The sequence below is a fragment of the Borostomias antarcticus genome (genome assembly GCF_949987555.1).
Source record: "Borostomias antarcticus genome assembly, chromosome: 3".
In the NCBI taxonomy this organism is placed as follows: Eukaryota; Metazoa; Chordata; class Actinopteri; order Stomiiformes; family Stomiidae; genus Borostomias; species Borostomias antarcticus.
Genome location: NC_140236.1, coordinates 6,665,913 through 6,690,264, shown reverse-complemented (window position 1 = coordinate 6,690,264; position 24,352 = coordinate 6,665,913). Strand labels below are relative to the sequence as shown.

The 24,352-nt window shown below is 43.8% G+C and overlaps 1 protein-coding gene across 1 annotated transcript; it reads left to right on the top strand.

Moving 5' to 3' along the window:
* Positions 1–2,340: 2,340 nt before the first annotated feature.
* On the top strand, positions 2,341–23,089 carry ctnnbip1 (catenin, beta interacting protein 1). Its single transcript, XM_084436453.1, has 4 exons — positions 2,341–2,438; positions 10,369–10,483; positions 10,593–10,683; positions 21,066–23,089. The coding sequence occupies exons 2-4, from the start codon at positions 10,388–10,390 to the stop codon at positions 21,122–21,124; spliced, it is 246 nt and encodes an 81-aa protein (XP_084292579.1). The 5' UTR covers positions 2,341–2,438; positions 10,369–10,387; the 3' UTR covers positions 21,125–23,089.
* Positions 23,090–24,352: the final 1,263 nt, after the last annotated feature.

The following is a 24,352-nucleotide window of genomic DNA, read 5'->3' as shown; positions in this document are numbered from 1 at the left end:
CATATCGGCCATTTCACACCAGAGAGTTCTGACCAAAGCCCTCAAGATAAAGATCAAGACCCATTTGAACTTAGACCCAAGAGAGACCCTGGCACATCAACCACCTTCAAAAGTCTGAAAAATAGACCTTTATTTGAACCATAAGTGCCATTGCATGGACACCATGCTCTCAAATCAGGGATGCATGGTTGTCTCAGCCCAATTTGGTCACATATCAAGATAGACACACATTCAGGTGCCAAGACCCAGACTACACCTAGACCCAGACTAAGGACACAGATGAATACAGAGACTAAGACAAGGACAGAAATTTAATCTGTAAGCCATAACCTAGTATCTTATTGTTGCTCTTTCTTTTTTCCATATCTTATATTATTATTATTATTATTAAGATACCTGCAAATTGTAAACCGTCAAGGGGTAGGATCTCTTTATAAACCCAGGTCACTTGAATGATCTAAAATACCTCTTGGAGATGAAAATGCAGGGAAGTAGATTTTGGTCAAAGGTACTGGCTTTGTCTGTATTAGGCGCTTTAAGGTTTTTAAGTTTTGCACTGTAAATTAACCTATGTGCCTACGCATTGTGTTACTTTTCTGCCTGTGAGAGTGACTGTGAAAATACCGATATCAATATGAATCTCAATCAGCTCACAATGCTCTGCTGTGCTAAATAATTACATTCTGTAAGATAATGTATTACATTACTATATTGTTGCACTTATTTGTGCACTCTATCTCAAAGGTCTTGATGTTCTCTTTGTCCTGCAAAGATCACTTTAACGAGGGGATTGGAGCAGGACAGGTTGCTACTGAACACTGGTACTACTGTATGAGTTTTGTTGTTTCTGTTTGTCTGCATTCTTAACCCGGGGCAACTGTAAAATGTGGCCATTGCACTCTGAAACACTCTGAATAGCTTGAACCTGAAGATCATTTGTTACTGTTATTTTTCAGTGCAATGTGCATCAGAGCGAATGGTGTAGCTCTCTTAGAGTACTCCACATCTGTGGTACTGTTAAAAGGCCAGTGAAGAGCAAAGCTCTTTTGATAAAGATTTACGTCTGTGTTGATTTGCCATTGATCTGTTTCCTGCGTTGTAAATTATGAGGCCATTATAATCATAACTGCCATGATCACATCTAATGAAACTACATTTCCCATGAATCATCGGCTTGAAGCAGCTGACAGCATGAGTGTGTTGAATTGGCTTTCAATTGCTCTGCTCTACTCTTCATTGTAGCTCTATACAATGAATGAATACAACCCTAGAAATTATCTAAATGCACTCCCCTTATCAGTGTTGTTCGACAATCTGTGTTACACTATGTCTATCGGAGTCTACCTACTTAAAGTTAATGCTCTTTGAACTCTCAACTCTGAGACACTGGGAAGGATGAATGCAATGGCCTGTGCAACAATGCCTGTATGGTTTTGCATTTTGTGTGTGTTTGTTTCAACTGCACATTCCTCTGTGGAAGCTATTTTGTGTAATAAAAGGGAGACTATCCTGTATTGGTCCCTGGTGGCTATTGATTAGTCATAATCAGGATAGACTATTCAGCTGTAGGGCTTATTATCTCCATACAGACATATCCCTTGTATCGCAATGTAGACATTTGCATGATTTGGAGACAGGTGAGTCTTGCAGATAGCACTCCTAGAGGCCAAACAGAGACTGAACTACAGTACAACATACATCTATACAATGCATGTGTTTAAATTGATGGAACTCGATTAATGTTGTTGATATAATGGTGTATCACACAACTGTGGGTGTTGATGGGGCTTTGTGTACAGTACATTGTCGCATTAGAGCTGTAGGGGACCGTGCAAAAGGACCATGACCACACTGGATTTCCAAATGGAGGAAGCGTGGCTCTGTCTGTTAATCTGTCTGTCTATCTAGCTCCATGTCTGTCCCTTACCCCAGAAGGAACATCCTGTCGGAGACACAAGAATGCACACCATAGGCTTAGGTTACACACCATAGGCATCAAAAATTAATCTTAGACAGGTTTCACAGTTGTTGTTTTTTATTTTATTTTTATTTATGTGTTTACCCCTATGACAATTTATCAAAAGCAAATCACCTTGGGAGAAAAAAATATGCTAATGTATTAGTATACTATTTATATTTGCTGCCTGCTATGGTTATGAAATAACGATATTACCTATTATTATATTAGACACATATGCTTATATCTTGTATCGTATAGTGTTAATACATTACATTCACATAATATCTGCTGTCGAAGGTCCTCTCGAGTATTGTGCTCGGCCTCCATGGGTCTGAATCAACAGCGGGAGCTCCTCGCTGCGTGAGTCACAGCACACAGCTCTGCCGACTGGAGGGATGTGACCCCGGAACAGGACGCCTTCGTACAACAACACACTATTCACATAAAACACACAAGAAAGAAAACTGGACCAGGAGGGGTAAGCTGAACTGTCGTTTTCTAACCGAAGAAATCATTCTCCGAGTTGTAGGAGCATAGCATTTGAGAGATATATCGCAAATCATCAGCTGTAGAACGCTACTTGCTTTCGGGGTAGCGGTACCTGGATGGAATTGCACACACAGGAACTTCATTCAGGGCTTTTGTCTTGAGCTTGCTAGCTAGAATACTTTGCCCGCAAAGAACAGTACATATTCCTTAAACATATAAAATGCCAAGTTTTCATAGGGAGTCTGGAATGCACGACATATTTCCAATATTGTCACTCCCTGTTTTGCACGGGGCTATAGCGAAGATCCACGAGTCCGTGGGTTTAGCAGCCGGGCAGCTATCCTGGGAGGCAGGAAACGGCGTTGAATGATTGCTAACTAGCTAACTAGCTAGCTTCTCGCAATGTAACACTTCGTTTACTGCAACAGTAGCAAAATAGTTACTATTACACAATAACTCGCCACAGTTTGTAAACATAAAGCGTTACAACATTGTAGTGAAATGTATCCCCTTATGGAAAGGGGAACTCGGGAACGTTCTCTGTGATTTCCTCTGCCATGTTTCTTAGCTTATTGTTTGTTCAATGATGGTGAACGTTTCCCCCACTTGAGCTTCCAGTTGCTGCTTAATTCAATAAGGTGTTTGAATCTATCTAGATTTATGATAGGCCTACCCCTTTATGATCATTTAAGAAGAATTAACGCTGTAATAACATTATCAAGCTGTAATAACATTGTGACCATACGCCTAGTTTTTGTGATAGAAGTGTTGATGCTATAAAAAACTTTGAAGTAGGCCATTTGTTAATATTGTAGTTTAGTTTTGTCCAATTTTGTATGCCTTTTCTCTATATCTGTGGGCAAGCTTTTTTGGCCAACTTCTTTATTTTCTGCTGTGGGCTAATTCAATGGTGTCCTAGTAGGTTCTAGTACCTTCCTCCTCTACATCTCAAACATCCTATACCAATTTCAGTTTTCTATTTTTGTCCATCTCTCCACCCATGCATGCATTGTGCTGCTCTCCACCACACAAGGTCTGATTTTGCCAACTGTCAGATAGCTGACAACACATTCAGCTGTGAGGCTGGCGCATGGCCTGCAGAGGGGCATTGACGAGTGGTGTGGTGCAGGGAGGAGTGGGTGTTAAGGGCTGGCTACAGGCAGCGACTCAAGATTCTCCTGCCAGCTTGTGAATTTGGTTTTGAACCACAGTATGTCAAGTCTTTCGTAGTCTGCACATTCCTCTGGGTGGCTGGGGTTTGGAAAAAAGTGGAGGAGCCGTACCCCTCCCTCCCTCTTTCCTTACCCGTTCTGGATCCAGAGCTGTGGAGTCTCTGCTCAACCCCCCAGGCCCTGAGGGGACTTCATCAGCTGCCTCTGAAGAGGGGAGGGCTGGCTCATCTCTCTACCTCATGCCCTGCGTTTCATGCAAGCCCTTGCCAGGCTTTTCAAGAATGCATAGACGGCACTTCACGCCTACTAGGGTAGATGGGCCTCTTTTCCCACACTTGCTGGAAAAACTTAGGCGCAAATTGGCAGGATCACAAGTCCTGGGAAAGTAAAATGTAATGATTCCGAACGTGCCACCTTCAGTTTGCAGCCTCTTTGAGTGTAATTTGATAATGGCCTATTTCATCATGATATATGCTACATATCTACTGTTGTACCCCCACTACTTGGCAGTAGAAGTTAACCAAACAGAATTGTGCCCTTAGCCTCTTTCCTGTCCTGCTGCTTTCTGGATAAAGCTCACTGCAGCATCTTCTGTTTGAATTTGGGCTATGTAGAGAAAGCAGGAAAAGCCTCAGACCACGGAACAGAATTCAATCTTACATTTTATTTATACGATGAAACGTAATATAAAAGTAACCAGAAGAGAAAAGGGTCATCTTTGCTTAGTTTACACAGAAGGTCTTCATGAAGTTGACCCGGCTATGTCAGACTGTCCTTAGAGTGGTCCACTGGAACTGCCACTGGGGTAGCTAAAGTAGACCCAGGATCCCTGCCACAAGCATATTACAGTTCAGAGATGATTCTTTGAGTTCATGCCTCGCGTGGTGACAACAAGACATGACCCACTTATCAATCATATTTTCACAATCCAGTTCGTCACCATTGTCTCCAAATACTGTGGCCATTGTTGTCCCACTGTTAATGTGAGGAGGTAGGCCAGCACAAAAGCAGCCTGCTGACTTACTTTAACAACAGACCCAGCAGGACTGAAGCCATCCTGCCAGGGCTTTCTTGGCCCATCTACACCACCTTCTGAGCCTGACTCTTATCAAAAATGGCCTACCGAGAGCTTTCCTCGATCTACGGCATTTTAACGCCTGTTATCTATAGCTGAATGAAATGACTTGGGGGATGCATGTGGCGTACTCCTATGATAAGACACCGAATTCATGAATACATTCTCAGCCAGCTCTGTGATGCTGATTCCTTAGAACCGATCTCATGGAACTAAGAATCTAGAGGGTTCCTTCCGTTTCATCTGGAATTGAACCCACTTTTCTTTGGACATGGAAAGAGATTCTAGTGCTGAAGGAGCGAGCCTGCCTGTGTCAGTGTCGTTGCTCCGTCTGTGAACCTGCTTTCCCACAGTTGTTCTGTCGGGCCTAGTGTTTTTTTGGGGCCGCCAAGCACTCCGTGCCCACGCTCTTCTGATTATTTCAAACTTCTCAACCTCCTAGGATGAAGGTTGTCGTCCACACAATAGGGTTCGTCTTAAGGCCACAGTATACGTGCTTTTAACTATGCGTACGCATACAAAAGATGACTACCACGCCCCTCCAGTGGGTCTTCGGAGCGTTGGCTGTGCAGGTCCTCGGGGAATCAACGCGCCGCAAAATACCCAGCTGTCTTCTACGTGTGCACGCGTTGCTCTTCTCCTTCAACCTTTATTTTACTAGGCAAGTTAATTAAGAGCAACTCTTATTTACAATAATGGCCTAGGTGGGGGTTAAACAACAGTATATAAAGTATATCGAACGCTTATGTTCAAGCTCATCCTCATTGCTCTTCCTCATCCTACCGTTGCCTACTAGAGAAATGGCCTGTTAATGAATCAATCCGACGGCGTGAGCGAGTAGCCATGAGAGATTGATTAGAGTCAGCTACAGGGGTGACTGTTGATGTGGGCCGTGTGTCATCAGCGTGCTGGGGCACTGTGGTGGCCCGTGACCCCTGTGACCCCGTCACATGGGAGGGCCTATCACATTGCGCGCTGTAATCCCTGGCAGCGAACGTTTATTGCATTCCGCGTCCCTGGCTTGAGTGTAAGCAGAGTAGGCAGTGTCCACATTCGGTGAGTCCACAGCCTTTTTCTAGTTTTTGTGTATCGCACACACACACACACGCACACACACACATTCGCTTGCATGCATACTGAATGCTGGTAAATGGATTAGTCTTGTATGACCCCCTCTTGTTTTAGTAGGCATTAGTCATGCTCAACTTAGTGTCCTGGACATATGTCACATCCCCATGGTAAATGTATGCAGCCAGTTCAACCAATGTACAATAATCAAGTCGCCAGTGCTGAAGAAACCGTATTGAGAGTAGTTTAACATCAGGCTCACATTCCACCCCACATAGTAGACGTGCTGAATGTTCCACATTTCACACGTTCCGTTTGTCTATGATTTGTTGTTCCCCCCCCAATAGATTCATTCGGAAAGTAGGCCTGACGGGTTTGTTTTGGCTTGCCTAAACATCCTGAGCATCAGCTGTCATTACACTGGCGTGGTGTCCTTTTGGAGAACCCCTGGGTCAGTGTAGGTAGTTACTCGGCGTTTTGCCGTTGGGTTCTGCGCAGCCCGTATTTGCGACGACGCGGTGCTGTTGTTCGTATTCCCGATGCGAAGCTAGCAAGTGGAGGGTTTGGCAGCGCCGCCCGGAAAGGCTCGCCCCGGCTCCCGGAGCTCCTGGTCCTCTACACAACATCACAGCGCCAACGAGCCCCAGACAGGCAGGCAGAGAGGGGGATTATATCAGGGTGAATAAAAGGGTGTTTGATTATGTCTGGGATGTTAACACCGCCACTCCCCCACTCTCCATGTGGCTCCCTCCTGGGGATTAGTGTTCAGTCAGCCCACCCCAACACCACCTCTCCATCAAACACAGCATGGAAATGAAGTCGTGTCTTTAGATATTTTTGACACGGGCGATGGTCCTTTAATATTATGACAGTTAATATGAGAACACATGATATCATAGGGCAGACCAAATGTCTATAGAACATCTATAACCGAGGGCTCTAGCAAATTATAGACGGGACCTCTCTTTTAACGAAGTAGCAGATGAACGCAGCAGGCCATGTGACGGAAGAGTTTGTGTCTATAAATAGAGCAGAGTTTTGGGTTTTGTATTGCCCCCAGAGAGTTTGATCAGAACTCCACCTCTGCACTGGCCATATGAACAGAGCTGTCGGAGTCATCGGTTTACAGAGGATCACCATCTACGGCATATTCTGTGACACTGGATGTGTGTGAAATGGCATGGTAGTGTTCAATATTGTATTTAATGTGTTGTGAGAAAGTGGTTTGTCAGGATTTTGGGTTGTCTATATCTTACTCCTTTTCAGGGCTGAGGTAGGGTTGCAACTTGCCTCTAAAATGTGCTCTAGCAGTACATTGATCCTGCTAGGTGCAGTATGGATCTGATAGGTGCAGTAGTCTAGTGCTTTGTTGAGACCCAAATAGTTGTGGTTCTTAGCTACCTGAGGCAGAGCAAAGAAAACTGACGACCAGAAACATATCCCTCTTCTCTCATATTCCCACCCATTTCAAATGACTTGACAACCGCAGAACATCAGTGAGTACTCTCTCTCTTTTTCTATCTCTCTCTCTCTCTTTCCATCTCTCTCTCTGTCTGTTTCTCTATCTTTATCTCTCAGTTCAATTCAAAGTGCTTTATTGATATGATATGCATCTTACCTTGCCCAACCATACATATAACAACAGCCTAGAAATTAGTCCCAATCGCCAAAGTCACAAAATCTGTATATCCATTTTCATTTCAATCTGATTGTCATTTCAGTTCTCTCTCTCTTTCATTGTCTCTTTCCCAGAATCTGTACCTATGGGATTTTTAACAGTTCTTAATCTTTTGCATTCGATTTTACTGTTAATTCATCACCATGGCATAAAACAAGAATTCCTATCTCAAAACAATAGGGGGCCCGAACAGCAACATTTCTAAATATGGCCAATTTTACAACTTCAAAGGAAACTTAAATGCATTGTAGAAGTGCCCTTGGTGTTGTATCTGGGGCCTAGAACTCTCACTTTTTCCCCATGATGTCGGGCTTCAAAAAGGACTGCAGCCGTCAGAGAAATCTCGTCTCAATAACCATCATTAAATATTGATGGTTTTCATCAGATCATCTCCCCCGCTACGCCTGAGCAGATGAGACACCTTGGACAATTAGCATAAGCCAGTGCCTCTCGAGACGCCCATCCGTCGTCGTCCTCCTCCTCCTCCTCCTCTTCATCATCCCTCCATCTAGAGAGGCCATTTTCCCCCCTTGCATGCATCCGTGCACGCCTCGCACGTCGGGCTGGTTGGTCGGTCTCTGCCTGGCTGGCCGGGTTTGTCTGAAGCGCGGAGAGGGGGAGACATGATCAAACGCATCACCTCTGGGGGCTCCGAGCCACCGCCCCCGCCAAACGCCCAACCCCCAACGCCTCCACACCCCCGCCCCCGAGGGCGCGCCGAGCGGCTGGATCGACACGCGGCTCATGCAGCCTCTCCGTCTTTACTCTGACTTTGAGCCCCCCCCCCCCCCATCCTCCGGTTCGGACTCGGCCTGGCAGGACGGAGTCGCCCGTATGTTCCCGCGCGTCCCGTCTCTCTCAGTATGGGGTGTGTTGAACATGACGCGGGATCATCTCGTATTTGCGAGGCCCGCTTTATTATCCCATTCCCTCTGCTCAGAGAAACCCACAGACACTAATGATTTGCTCCATGTAGCTTAAGGTCGGCATGTTTCAGATGGTCATAGCCAGCGACACCGGCTCCATCTGATCTGGCTTGATCCATCTTAGATGGATGTGTGTGTCGTGTCCCCTCACACAGTGGGACCTGAACGCTAGCCAGCAGCTAGGGCTGGGTTTAAAAAATCTGAATCGAATGATCAAATGATTCAGAATCGATTATGAATTCCAAAATCGATCATTTATTTAATGAATGAATGAATAAATGAAGGAATGAATGAATTAATTCAATGATTCATTCATTCATTCATTTTTGGAAATCAGTATCGATACCCAGCCGTAGTATTGATGTGTTGCATAACTTCGAATCGAATTGAATCGTGATAATCGATTCTGAATCGGAATCGAATCGATTCTTGAAATTCGAATCGATACCCAGCCCGACCAGCAGCGCCCCCTGCCCCCTCTCCTCCTCAATCCCTGCATCAAACAGCCTGTCAACATGCATTAGTGGGCCTTTGTATAGCTAAGAGGCCAAAGGCATCGTCAGAACTATCAGTCTGTGTCTCCCCATAGGTTTCAGTCTGTGTCTCCCCATAGGTTTCACTATGACCGATTCGGGGGAGGGGGAGGGGGGGTGGTTGGGAGTGGTCTGGTGTATGGCTCTGACCCCCCCACCCCCAACCCAAATTTTCATAGGAGTTGATTTGCAAGGGATTCTTTTTTTGCCCAGCGGCAGTGGTGCATCTTTTGGTCGTCCTATTCAAAACCGATAAGTGTATCAAACCCTCTTTACGTGGTGAATGATCTATTTGACACTATTTGGTGCATTACCCAACGCATCAACAACAGAACCTCACGCTTTAATACCCTGTCATAGACGAAGCCATTCCTTCTCTGTAATTTGCATTAGCGAAGGAAGCTCTTTTTTATCGCCTTTTTCCCCTCCTGTTTGTTTTCTCCCTCTATCCTTTAATCTCTGCAGACCGACCGTGAAAATAGGTCATTAGTTAACGGAGGGAGAGAGATGGAGGTAGCAGGCAGTAGTGAGAGGGCTTTGTGAAAACCCCCATGCAATATTAATGAGTCATTTATACTGTGAGGTGTCACCATGCTCCGTGACTTTAGACAAGGCCATGAATCCCCCCACATCTGGCTTGGTTGTCGGTAATGGTTTGAATTTTAAAACCACTAACATCGTAAACAGGATATCAATCAACTGATCTGTTTGATATCATGCGCACTGACATAGGACCAGTAAATAGATCTAATAGATCTTTGTGCTCAAGGGAGAAACTATTTTTTTAAATGATCTACTGTATGGTTTTGGCCGCGAATCATTCGTGTGTTCTTATATTTCATACACCGATCGACTTGGATACAGACACTCAAGGTCGCAGCCGTAACAATCTTTCGACCTTCCTTTCTTGTAAGAGTGCTGTCATTTCTATATGTTTTATTATGAGACCCTGGATAATGTATTTATCTGAGTGGTTAAGCCCTGGCAGTGATTAGTCTGAAATAAGTGTGTTTAGGCAGTTGCCCCTAAGTTATGGAACTCTCTCCCTTTCTCGTTGAGATCTATAGAGTCCTAGGATAATTAAAAAAAACAAACAGCTGAAGACACTGCTTTTTAGACAGGCGTTTGGCTAGCCCTGATATGTCCCCTTCTGTCCCTCGTGAGTTTTAATTTGTGTTATATTTTATGTTATGTTTTATTTAGTGCATTTTACCTGTTTTATCAATCTGTATTTGCTTTTAAAGTTTTATTCTTCTGTATTTTACTTGTGTTATTTCATTCTGTATTTGCTTTATTCTACTTGGTTATGTTGCACTTGTCTTAATCGGTATGCGGTTGTTTTAATTGTCTGCCACTAAGTTCGATTTTACTGTAAAGCACCTTGTGATTGTGTATCTTGAAAGGTGCTATATAAATAAATCAACTTTACTTACTTACTTTATTTGTTTGTGTGTGCGTGTGGTGTAGAGCCACAGGAGCAGGGGGGATGAACCGTGAGGAGGCCCCAGGGAAGTCTCCCGAAGAGATGTACATCCAGCAGAAGGTGCGGGTCCTTCTCATGCTGAAGAAAATGGGATCAAATGTACGTATACAAGAATATTATGACATGACTGGAACACACTGTTGGATTTGTCCAATCCCGAATGCTCTTTTATTCATTTCCATGTTTGGTCACTTTTTTTGTCCACCAGCTGACGCCAAGTGAAGAGGCGTTTCTACGGAATTACGCAGGCGTGGTCCACAGTCAGATGAGCCAACTACCGCAGCACAACATAGACCAGGGTAAGGTCACACACACACACACACACACACACCACTGACCTGACCTTTCCTTTCCGCACCAGCCGACCAAGGTAAGCCACCCACACTCTCTGTAGTCCTCAGTCGCTCACCAGCAGCTTAGTCACTAGACCAACAGTCTCTCTGTCGGCCTGGGTGGAACTGTGCATGAGTCAGCGGTGGTACGATGAGGCTGATCCAATGAAAACCAGTTTTATTACTAACTCTGCCAAGTGGATCGGACTTGGACTCAGACTCTAGGCACGCCTCGAGTCTAAAGATAGAGGCGAGTTCGTGCATAGTAATCAAATTAGTGTTTAGATGTTGATTTTAGTGGAGAAATGGAAACAATGAGACACATCGTCGTGGTTCAGATGCAAGACACAAGAGGGCACTGTGGAGCCTCTTTATAGTTCCAGCAAATACACTTATCCACCACAAGAGGGCGTCAGACAAATAAGAAATGGGGCATGGATGATGGCTGTCGCTGCAGGTGCCTGTACCAGCAACACAATGTAGAAGCATGAGCTGCCCTTCCTATTCTTCCAGATTTATCAGTGGCCTTGCAGGCTCAATCCCAAACGGGTTCTGACGGGCTGCCTTGAAAGACCCTGCTGAAATTGCCTGTTCCACCGCAACTGAAATAATAGAATGTTATCTCTCTCCCCTGTTAGCGTGATAGCTGTTCATTTGATCAGTAGACTCAACCAGTAGGCTCATACTGTGATTAAATTATTTAGTTTATGCTTCTGTCGTTACATGGAATAACGTATTTGTAGTTTTATGTTGGGTAAGAGGTTATAGTCGGCTAATACTAAGAAATGTTTTGTCCAAATGCAGTGTTCTTGTTCTTAGAAACAAGGCTTGCATATAAAGACTCACCATCTGTCTCATTTCATCATGTGCATGATGTATTGCGATATGTTTTTGTTTTTGACCAAGGCTTGTAGATGCTGAAAAGAAGGAGCAGCACCCCTAGCCCCAGACAGCACCATGTTTAAAAAAAAGGAAAAGCCTGTTTTCCTGTTGTGTGACTATACGAGATTAGCCATTTTTTGAGAGGCCAGTTCTGCTGTGATGAAAGAGCTCTATAGTCTGATAAAAGGCTTTATCTGCACTAGCACAGCGTGTCCTTTTGCCTCCTCCTAGTCCTTGAATGCAGAGTCCGGTGTTCAATACCACACGCCCGTTTGGGAAAGAACCTCATCAGCTATGCATGAGCAGTGTGACTTGTCAAAGGTGCATATGAGGGCATCCATTATACATTACGCAACTGTCGTGTTTAATGTCGTTTGGCAGCGTACCCTCCTCTGCACTATGAATTATTGCTGGTCTACGTCTTGTTTGAATGCCTGCGATGAGGACGAGTGAAGATGGCTTTGGTTTAATCACTTTGAAGTGTTCCACTTTTAAGTGCTCCAGCAGTTCAATTTGGCGAATAGGTGATAGATTTGAATGACTCTAATAAAATGTTGTTGCCCCCTTGCATACATTAAAGACAATATACAGAAAGAGACATGACAAATGTCAAGGAATAGCAGTACTTTACAAAAAAATAAAGCAGATATTAGTGATACGGGGGTATCAGAACAGTACTCCCAACAATCCCAAGCATAGAGTTGTCTGATGGTATAAACGGAAAAGGCTCATTACAGGCCCTGTTGGTACCACAGCATGGTTCAACTGCTCCCCGTCATCCAATTCACTCCTAATGTGATTTGTAGCGGGCGAAAGCTCTCCCCCCATCCTGCTTAAGCTTCTCCAGGGTTCTGCTGTGTCATCGCTGTCCTTCCCCAGGCCGTCAAAAGTGGCCATACGCGACTATGCAGCACTTTTGAGAGAGGAGAGGATGTCTGTCTATTTCATTACTACCCCCGCCAACACCCACTCCGCTGCTGACTCACTGAGCCTGAGGGAGGTTGACGGCGGCAGAGATTTCCATCTGGCATTCTCTCCTGCCTGCCTATTGGTGCCTCCTAGTTACAGGTGAGTCCACAGGCCCAGTGGGAACCTCTGCAATGGTGGATCTTTCCAGCAGTTGTCGTGACGCTGACTTTGTTTTCCACCTTGGTTTTTGGGTATTGAGGAAGAAAACTCAGTCTTCAGCATGTTGTGGCTTCGTGTAGGAAACTCTCTTTTCAACATTCAACATGCCATGTTGGAGAGAGACAATACACAGAGTCAAGGCAAAATCTCTCTGAAGATACTCCCTTCAGAATACATTTATACAGCAGCACAAACAAACGTCATAGCAGGTGTAACAGTAACCAAAAGCCAGATAATGGTGGGTACATTCTCAAGGCTACATATTTCTCAGGACAGGCTGTGAATGGTGCATTGAGTCACAGATGGAAACCAACTAATTAAAAGAACAAAAATATGACTGATTTCAGCAAGAATATACATTTTAATCTCTAAACCTCTACAGTGAGTGTTATCGTTCTTGTGCAGATTCAGAATAAGGGAAGGATTGATGAGAACGATGTCAGTTCAGATTTAAGGGCAACTGAGCCGGCTGAAGAGGTGGCCTTGGCGTCACTCCCAAGAGAACCGTTCCTCCGCGTGTGAAACGGGATCCCCATGTCCAGCCTTCACTGGAAGCTGACAGCAGCCCAGTAAGGATGAGATCTGAGACACGCTGATGCCAGGGGCTCGCTGGTCCCCAGGGAAAGTCTGATGACTGCAGAGACAGGGCCATCGATCCAGGGCAGAGGATACCGAGGACATGATAGAGGTGCACCGGCTGCAGGGTCATATATTATGGGATGGAGTGTCTCTTCCCTCTTCTCTGTGAGAGAGAGGGTTCTAGATTACTGGAGTGTATCTATGATCATATATCAGCACCATATACAGGTGCATCTCCGAAAATTAGAATATTGTGAAAAAGTCAATTATTTTCCGTAATTTAATTCAAACAGTGAAACTTTCATGTATTCTAGATCCATTACACAAAGTGAAATATTTCAAGCTTTTTTTTGTTTTAATCTTTATGATTGTACAGTATGTTCAGTATGTTCATTAATACAGTCAATACTTGGTGGGGGCTCCTTTTGCACAAATTACTGCATCAACGTGGAGCGTGGCATGGAGGCATTCAACCTTGAAATATTTCACTACATGTGTAATGAATCTATAATATATGAAAGTTTCACTTTTTGAATTAAATTACGGAAAATAATGAACTTTCCACAATATTCAAATTTTCTGAGATGAATATTCATACCATGGCTTGGTTGGATACTCAATTTGATAGGAAAATCTCTGTGCACAGCCGTACTACTTCATCCAGGGTGCAGCCAGGGCAGGAACAAACACACATAAAAAACACTCTCCTGGTGTGCACCGGATCACTTCTATTTGAACGTGGTTTGATTCCTTGCGGAGGTGAATGTCCCTCTGCTGCACCTCAGCAATATTTTACACCCTCACGTCGTGTTAATTCCAGATCACCACACACCTCATTGTTGTTAAGTAAGTTATCATAAGTTATCTCTTACATGTTCATGTTCTTTTTAAGGACTGCAGATGGAAATTAGCTTCCTTGCTAAATCTGGTGCATAGCATCTCCTTGTTTTAACCGAAGCAATTAATGTATGTGCACTCTGTCCTGTTTAAAATCAATAAACTTAACTTAGATGGTCTTGTCATTCTTAGTCATGCCTGAATTCAAAATGCTCCATTGAACAATTTCATGCGTTGATAACAGACAGATTTGAGCCCCTACATACAGTACTGGAACCATTGGAGACCTACCATTCATATTTCTTTAAACTGTATGGGTCAAAAAATTTGCATTTTAGATGTTTAATTGGCTGATTAGCATACATGCAAATGTACACTTTTGTCTTGCAATTTTAATGGGGCCTAAGAGGAAATCTGTGTCTGCTGGGATAAAACTCAACTCTGGCTCAGTATCTTGTGTAAAAAATAATAATTTGTGTGAATGCGTGAGGCTTTCCGCTTCACATATACTGTAGTGTGCATGTTAGTTTAGCTAATTATAATGAATAAATGTCTGTTAAAACCAGCAGAAAAACAGATTGATATGGAGTTTTATTCATATTCATAAGGCACAAAAGACAGAACACACATTAAACACAAGGAAACGGGTGCCATTATACGATGCCAAAAAAAGGGGTCCCTTGTGGTTCCCGCTGAACTCAACTTGCGTTGTTGTCACGGTGAACACGTAGCACATGCAGAGACACACACACACAGCCTGCTGCCTCACAACGTAGTGAGAGAGTCTGCAACGAGGAAACTTTCCGTCTCCCAGAAGGACTTCTGGTGGGGCACAAAAAAACAGAAGGGGGTTGCCATGGCAACCACGATCGTCCCGGTGGAAACGGAGAGCTCCTCGGGAGGGGGAGGATGAGGGGGGGGGGGGGCTGCCGTGGCGAAACACCGCGCAGATAGAGAGAGGAGCAGGCCTCGTTAGGGGGCCTGGAGGCGAGCTGGAGTGGAGTGGTACAGTAATTACAGAGCAAGGCTGTGATATTCCAGCCTCTCCGAGCTCTCAGCCGTTTCTCATTTCAGATGTCTGCTGCCTCAGAATCGATAGGCTATCTCTTGTCTCTCTCTTTGTCTGACTAACAGCTACCATATTGTAGAATTCTTAAACCCTCTCAGCAGCTCAGGATATTTTCGGCGACACTAAGGAAAGGGCTGCCTTTGTTCTGCGACCTGTCTGGGTCAACGTGTTATCGATTGAAGGTTCCTCCTGTTCCCAGAGTTGCGGTCTAGCACTAGTAAAGAACATGGGCTAGAGGCTCTGAAGCTCCTGCAGGCTATACTATACACCCTGGGGAATTCCTCCTTCCACCCTCCAGATGCTAAAATGCCAGGACTGCAGGGTTTCATTTCCCTCTGAAAAATCTGTTTGCTATCTCAAATATGTTTTATATATTTGTAGCCTAATCTAAGAGAGAGGATCTTGCCTCCTCTGAGTCACTACAGGGTATGCTGTGAGTTTGCACACTGAATGGCTGCCCTAGGTGATGTTAATTTCCTCCGAGAGTTGTCCCCATTCAATATCGCTGCAAATAACATCTTATCTCAACATCGTTATGTATGGAAAAGCTCTCCAAAATGGCCGTCTGCATGAATCACCTGAGGGATTTTGCCCATCCGATACTTCATACAGTATATCGGGAGCCTCTTGCATATACTGTAAAAACATCATTAATTATTGATGATTGCGTTATTAGACCAACATTTATGTATTTCAGTATTTCAAGTTAGTTCATGTTAGACATTCATGACAGAAATCTGGTTTTAGACATCGAGTGGAGCTGCAAAATACGCTGTGAGCTGGGACACACTCATGCCCTGTGACTGGGGTGGATCCCGCCATCACCACCATTTCCACTGTAGGATTCCATGTCTTTATCCTCTCAGCCGCCACAGATTGTGACCTCAAACGCTGTGTCTACTCTGACGCATAACTCCATGCATCCATGACTCTATAGTATGTATGGCCACTGTCTACTTCCTTAGACCAACAAATAGCCTGCACCGTTGACTTCAGTCAGAATGAGTTTGTGTGTCAATTGTGTTTTAATTTGGCAGTCTATTAACAGTCTTTCAGGTTTTATTCGGTCTCTGTAGTTTGTCAGCTGACTTATGTGTGTGTATCTTTGTTTAGTCTGTCAGGTGTTGATGTCTAGGGAAATAAAGGTTCAGGGGAATCCCTGAGGTTGTGGCAGATCAAACATGCCCTGTGGGGCTGTTATTGATGAGAGACAGAGAAAAACAAAGTGTAGAGATTAACTTTACATGAAATCAATACTGTTGTTCCTTCCCCAAAATAGCAGGGTTGACTCTTTCCCTTGTATGAAATACACTGGCTGTAAGGTGTGTCTTTTCAGCCTTCAACCACATGCCGGTTTTTGTGAGACTTCTGTTCATTGACTACAGTTCAGCTTTCAACGCTATAACCCCACCCACTATAACCACACTCAGACTTGACAGCAAGCTCAAGGTCCTGGGGCAAAACGACGCCCTCTGTGGACTTCCTGTCAGACAGACCCCAGGTGGTAAAGGTGGGCAACCACACCTCACCCCCCCTCAAACTCAACACAGGCGCCCCCCAGGGCTGTGTGCTGTCCCCACTACTGTACTCCCTGTAAACTGTTGGTGCCAACCATAAAATAAAGTTGCACAAAACAATACGAGATGGTCTTCTGATTCAAATGAAGATTCAACGCCGGTGCAATTCGGTTCGGTACAGGATCAAGTTTATTGCATCCTCTCCGCAAACAGGGTCTCTCTCCTCACTCTTGGCGACCTGCGGACCCAAGGCCCACCTGACACACGGAGCCCCAACTTACTCAGAGCCCCAACTGACACACAGACCCTCGGGTCTATCATGTTCTTAAATAATACTCTTGTCCTTGTCCTTAAACAGTGTCCTTGTTTATATATCAATAATAGATAGATGGGCCCAGGAGCCCCGATGTCTGCCCCAGTCTGGCCCAAACATATGATAAGAAATGTGACTGGCCTTGTTAGTTATAACTCAGGTCACCATGGTTCTAAGTAACCCTAAATATCTCTATCAAATGTCACCCAAATCCCACAACACGTACGACTGTACAGCCACGTTCGACTCCAATGCCATCGTCAAGTTTGCTGACGACACAGGAGTGATTGGCTTGATCACCAACCATGATGAGAGGGCCTACCTGGAGGAGGTGTATTTATTTATTAATTCAAATCCATATAGCACCCATGACCCCCCCGGGTTATTAATTTATTCAAATCCATATAGCAACCATGACCCCCCCCGGGTTATTAATTTATTCAAATCCATATAGCAACCATGACCCCCCCGGGTTATTTATTTATTCAAATCCATATAGCAACCATGACCCCCCCGGGTTATTTATTTATTTATTCAAATCCATATAGCAACCATGACCCCCCGGGTTATATATTTATTTATTCAAATCCATATAGCAACCATGACCCCCCCGGGTTATTTGTTTATTTATTCAAATCCATATAGTATATACATAATCCAACCAGACCGTTATCTATCCCATCCTAGCTAATTTCGATACTTACAGTATAGAAAGGGTACCTACTGTGTATTTTGTGTTAATTGTAATTTTGTAAATTGTAACTTGGAAATTTGTAACTCGGAATTGAGTATCAGAGTTTATCTGTAGCATAATCTTGGAGCCGGCAGCAACATTTCACAGTGACTGTACACCACCGTACATTACATGTGACGAATAAACAAATCTTGATGTATTAAAGAGAAAATATAGGATAGATCTGTTATTTGCATAATCCATTGACCAGGAAAAGATACTACATTATGCATGATGAGCTGATGTATTAAACCACCCTCCTTTAGCTGACGAGGAGGTGGGGGCTGAGAGAGGAGGGGATCAGGGAGAGATGGAGGGAAGGGTCACAGAATGGTGGGCGAGTGGGAGGTGGTTTGGAGCGAGCCAGCAGCTGTTTGCTCATAGGTGGTAGCAGCCTGCCAGGCAGTGATGCAATCTGATTTTAACCGTCGCTAGGCAACGCCTCGGAGGGGGCCTGACGTTTCTATCCTGTCTGCAGGCGCTTGTGTGACACAGTGTGTGTTGGTGTGCATGAGTGTGTGTTGCAGGGCGCGGCCACATTATGAGTGTGCAGCAGAGGGATCAAATAAAGCAGACGTAGCCTTCGGTCCAGAAGCGCGGTCAGGCATAATGCCTGTCGGCCCTTTGTCTTTTCAGGTTTGTTCTGAGTGATACGGCTGGTCAGCCGGCCTCCAGTCCAGTGTTTTAGCGCATCCTCAGTCTGATACGTCTGACTGTTACGCAAGGGTGAGCTCAGGATCAAAGAGCGGTCATCAAAGAGATGGATATTATTTAAGCAATAGTTCACGGCGAGCCGTGGTATATGGTTATTAAATTTGCAGAGGGCCGACAGTCCCTCAGCTGTGATATTAATAACCTTATACCACGGTTCCGAAGTGAGCTATTGCTTTCATAAAACGGTTGCCAGGTATGGCAATATGAAATAGACACAATCCAGTTAAAATATTTTTTATTAATAAATAATAGGCCTAATGTTCAAAATAAAATTGTCCCTCCTGGTTGCCTGCACATAGTGTGAGGCGGTTGCCATGCAACATACACATAGCAGCTAACATATTTATTTTTTCATCACAGGCTAGCATTATATTGATTTTATAATTTGTCTTTTTATTTACATTAATTTGGATGATATACAATAAAGTGATATTTTTATTCTTGAATTCAACATCAAACTGCTTGAAGCTGTCTTGTTGTAGCCTACAGTAGGCTAGGCTATGTGAACCCAGCTTTAGGCTAACATGTTGTTTTTTTCTCTCTCAGACGCGGAGTGATACTGAATGTCATTCACTTTTCCTGCCTAGCCATTTCTACATTGGCTTGGTCTTTGCTATATCCTCATTTGGTAGGCCAATGAGGTCTCCAGGGACAGGGAACTTGAAAGGGAGAGTAAACCCATATTAAAAAGCTCTCCCCCCTACCCCACCTCAGTCTCCCACTTATTAAGCTCATGCCGACCCCAATGCAGCATAGAAACATCCTAATTATCTTCCTTTTAAAGACTGCCAAGCTGAACACGGTCTCTTGGCTTAGTAGTGTCTGTGCTGTCTGCTGGGGTCCACTCTTCGAGGCAAACAAGTTGGATGTGCCGTCTGTGGCCTATTTAAATTTTCCTATATACTGTAGTATCTCACTAGCAACTGGGTGTTGTGGAAAGAGAGGCTTTTTATAGCCAAGGTGCGAGAGATGAAGCCGCCATTGCTCTTCGCCCTTCCCAGTAGGTGCGGAGATTGGTGTTGATTGTATTGGCATGCTGATAACGCTTGCTGAGTGTGTGTTGTGAGAAGCTTGTTACACAGAGCTGTCAGTTACCCTTTCTAGTCTGGGACGCAATTGAGGGATTTCAGGTTGGGGAAACGACCCACAATTTGATGGTAATGTCTAAACGTTTACAACCAATTCATGGTTCTTTCCATAGCTTGAAACCTCGACGAAGGTCTGTTGCACTGCCCAACATGACAGTGTGATTTAATCGTTTTACACTTTCTTCCAACGGCACTTAGCGGTTTCTGTTAGATGACTGGAGCGTAGCTAACCCTTTCTAAATAGAAATGAGCTGATACATTTCAGTGAGGTTTACAGAGACTATTTTGGTCAGAGACAGTTCACACCACAAACAGACCATTCTTTCTTTTAATACTGAAGCGCTTTGGGAAAATGGGCAGGTGCCCAGACTGAGGTTTGGTTGAGTCATGGTGGGTGGAAGAATCCTGAATGAACCCATGTTCAAACACTGGACAGCTGTTCTGCCAAGCCCTGTTATTCTGTCATGCTCACTCTGTGAGCCCTCGCTCAACTGGACTAGAGTTGATCAACTGCACTGTAGAAGTGACTGAAATACAAAGAGAAAAGAGGAGGCGGGTAGCTTGAAGCACATCAGCGGTGTGTTTGATTTTTTTCTCCCCCATTGTACTTAGCACAGTTCTACTTTTCCTCCAGTTCAATGATTTTCCATGGCTTTAATAACACTGTATGTGATACCTTTGATGGTCAGTGTCTGAATCATTAATGAAGCAGAGGGAACGCACACCTAGTATGGTGAGGTGCTGGCAGCGGCAGTAGACAATTGAACAAAGAAAGTGATGCCGCACACTCTGGCTTCTCAGATGCAAAAATTGATTTAATAAGACATAAAAAAGACCAACTATAAGCTTTCTTCATTCTGTATGATGGTTAGATGACCCTGATGAAGGCCTAGCGCCGAAACCTTGGTCTTTTTTTATGTCTTATTTAATTAATTTTTGCATCTGAGAAGCCAGAGTGTGCGGCATCACTTTCTTTGTTCAGTGTCTGAATCAACACGCAGATTGAATTGTCACGAGGCCTCAGATGCAGGCCGCGCTCTCATCAGTGCCAGGAAGGGGAGCTGCTGGCAGCAGGCTTCTCACTGGGAGATCTTGCTTTTGGACCTGCGCTACAGGTGAAAGCTGCATTGGATCAAAATAGCTAGACTAAGTGCTGCCAAAGGAAAAATGCCCTGTTTTATATGCGATATGATCCAATCTTGTGGACCGGTTTATAATGTGTTCGCTTCTAGTTCCTGCAACTGTGGGTTGATGATTAACCACAGCCGATAGATGAATTTGTCCCTCTCAGCCTTACGTTCTTTCTATAGAATCTCTCTGTCCCACATGGGGCCACACCCAGTATTGGTCCAAAGGTAGAAATCCAGAAAGTGATAAAGCACATTTCGAGTGATTGAGTGACTTCCGCCGGCGCCAATTCAGGATTGTGTGTCAACTACTGCAGTGTTTGCTGATGCCCAGCCCATCCTGACATCATGTCTGTGTGCAGGTGCGGAGGACGTGGTCATGGCGTTCTCAAGATCAGAGACCGAAGACCGGCGGCAGTGACCCTGGCCCCCCTGCCCCTCCCCCCACACCTCCACTTCGTCCACAACAACCCAAACTCGACACGACCCTGTCGAGTCCCGGTGAGGGGGGCACCTGTGATGGATGGCGACGGAGAGAGGAAGAGGAGGGCCAACATGATTACCCCCCCCCCCCCCCCCCTGACCCATCTCATCCCTCTGTCTTCTACAAACTGACGCACCATCCCCTAAGGGAAAGTAGGCGTTCGTCCTAGGGTTAGGGCCTCGGTGTCGAGCAGATTGCTGAAAACACTCACATATTGTGTGAATGCAAACCATTGTTTTTGTCTTGTATTTTTTGGCAGTAGGCAGTATTGTTTTGTGTGTTTGCTCTACTCATTGTTGGAGTCGACGAAGAGAACAGGTTTGTTCAGTCAATCAAAGAGGTAAGCGTGATTGTTTTCATGACCTGGTGGGAATTTGAAATTTGGTTGTTTTACAGCTCAACAAAGGGTCCTGGAGGTGATGAGTTGTATATAATGGTTTTTCATGAATGTCAAATCATCTGTACTTCTTGCTGAACAAAAAGCTGTTGAGAATGCAACTCTGCTACTGTACACTTAAGTAGCAAGAATATTAAGGTTTCCAGGACACTAGTGCACACTCACACATACATGAAACACACGTCCTTTTCCTAAGTCAAAGATATTACCTTTTTTATTGTACAGACATTAGGGAAAATACAATACTTCATTGATTTTGCCAATTGTATCTTTTGTTGTTTTGTTTTTTTATCTGTAAGATAAATCTGTAACTTTATGGTTTTAAATGGAGTGACACCCTGTAGTATAATTTATTACTTATTAAATTGACTCACTCCTAAACTCTCGATCAAAATACTTGCGTGCCTACACCACCAGGAGAATATTGTAAAGAAAATAAATTGATAAGCCTAACATGGGTATCCAGGAGTGTCATTAAATGCTCCTTATTCACACTAAACTAGCAAGCATAAAACTATGAACTAAACCCCCGTACAGGGCCCTGAAACACAATCTTATTTTGAGATCTGTGCACTTGAATTTTGTGTAAATTATGCATTGTTGTCAATGGGAGATTTGCTAAAATCTTCCAAATTTAAGTCATGGATCTTTTGTTAAACCCCATCTAGAATGCTTGCAAAGGAAACTCCCCCTACTCGCATCACCTACTGTTGTGCAGGAAACAGAATTTATTCCATGTTTGTTGATTTCAACTGGAATAGTTTTAAGATTTTTTTTATTTGATAAAATCTGACTTTTTCTGTAGGAATGTGCTCAATATTTAATGTGTGTAAGTACATTTTGTTAACTTGGGTTAACTTAAATAATTGTAACTTAATGTTTTGAAACCAAGCATGTCTGCCTTGTGGTTTACAGTGTACATTTAAATAAAGTCTATGAGAGTCTTGAAAGCCTTGCCACAATGACCATCGCTTGTACATTCTCAAAGTTTGTTTTAAAACATTAAGAAGAATTATAATTTGTTAATGTTCAAAGTGTTGTCCGTGTTATCCTGTCGGCAGTGATTTTCTTAAATTGAATGTCCTCAGTGATCCTGGCTAGATACATTGCCAACAGATGGTAACACTGTCCGCCTATGACAAAGAAGTTTGTCTTTTAATGTTTACTATTGTTTTAAAACATTCTTAAACCTAATTTGTCTATGCATTATTTTTTTTATTTTTTCTTAGACAACAACATCAAAGGTGTCTTACTGTAAACTCTGCATACTTCATTTTTATGTTTGCGAATGAATGCCAGTGTGTGAATACCTCTGTTGACATTGCTACCAGTCTGATTCCCAGCATGCTGTTCGCTACGACTAGAACTATGTATCTTTTAATGTGATGACCTGTCGTTGCCTAGCTGTCTTTTGAGTTCTTTGTGTTGCCTTTGTATTGTTTTCAGTTGATATTGATTAGTTGGTTATTTCTATATGGCTGCTGACCATGTTTTGACTAAATGCTTCCAAATCCTATACCAACTGAACCATTAAAGGATTTTAAAACACTAAAGAATTGTTTTTAGTTCATTGTTTTCATGCAGAATCAATAATGGTTGGTTGATACAGGATATCAGTTTGTTAAGGGCAAAGTTAAGATTACAGGCATCAGTCCAAACATGAGCTTTTTTTAAAGAGCAATATCTGGTTATCGACATTTTGTTATGGTTATAAGATGTAGTAATAACTAGTGCTGCGAGCAGCAGTGAGCGGGCCCTCGCACCCCACGCGGGTCGGGGTGTGGCGCCGTTAAAGGGTGTGCTATTTCGGTGTCCAGTACTGACAGAAACTTCCTGTCACCAGTAGGTGGCGCTCTAAGCGTGACTCAATACCGACGCATAGATGTGTTCAGGACAGTACCTTGATGAAGTGTGAGAAATGTTGTGTAAATCGGACAAAGTATGTAGGAGTTATGAGGACTTCTTGTAAGCAGTAGGTGGCGCTGTAAGTATGACGCAATACTGACCTACAGATGTGTTCAAGATGCGACCATCAAGCATGAGCAATTTGGAGTAAATCGGATAATGTATGTAGGAGTTATGAGTACTTCCTGTTTCACCAGTAGGTGGCGCTGTAAGTGTTACTCAATACCGACGCATAGATGTGTTCAGAAGGTGACCTTCATGAAGCGTCAGCAATTTGGTGCAAATCGGATGATGTATGCAGGAGTTATGAGGACTTCCTGTTTCACCAATAGGTGGCGCTATAAGTATGACGCAATACTGACACATAGATGTGTTCAGGACAGAACCGTCATGAAGCGTGAGATAAATCGGACAAATCGGATAATGTATGGAGGAGTTATGAGGACTTCCTGTTTCACCAATAGGTGGCGCTATAAGTATGATGCAATACTGACACATAGATGTGTTCAGGACAGAACCGTCATGAAGCGTGAGATATATCGGACAAATCCGATAATGTATGGAGGAGTTATGGGGACTTCCTGTTTCACCAATAGGTGGCGCTATACGTATGACGCAATACTGACACATAGATGTGTTCAGGACAGAACCGTCATGAAGCGTGAGCTATATCGGACAAATTGGATAATGTATGGAGGAGTTATGAGGACTTCCTGTTTCACCAATAGGTGGCGCTATAAGTATGACGCAATACTGACACATAGATGTGTTCAGGACAGAACCGTCATGAAGCGTGAGATATATCGGACAAATCGGATAATGTATGGAGAAGTTATGAGGACATCGTGTTTTATGGCGAAATG

Excerpts from the sequence above, each read along its gene's own strand:
- ctnnbip1 (XM_084436453.1), top strand. The coding sequence starts at position 10,388 with ATGAACCGTGAGGAGGCCCCAGGGAAGTCTCCCGAAGAGATGTACATC. Across the intron at positions 10,484-10,592 it reads TGAAGAAAATGGGATCAAAT|CTGACGCCAAGTGAAGAGGC; the intron begins GTACGTATACAA and ends TTTGTCCACCAG. Across the intron at positions 10,684-21,065 it reads GCAGCACAACATAGACCAGG|GTGCGGAGGACGTGGTCATG; the intron begins GTAAGGTCACAC and ends GTCTGTGTGCAG.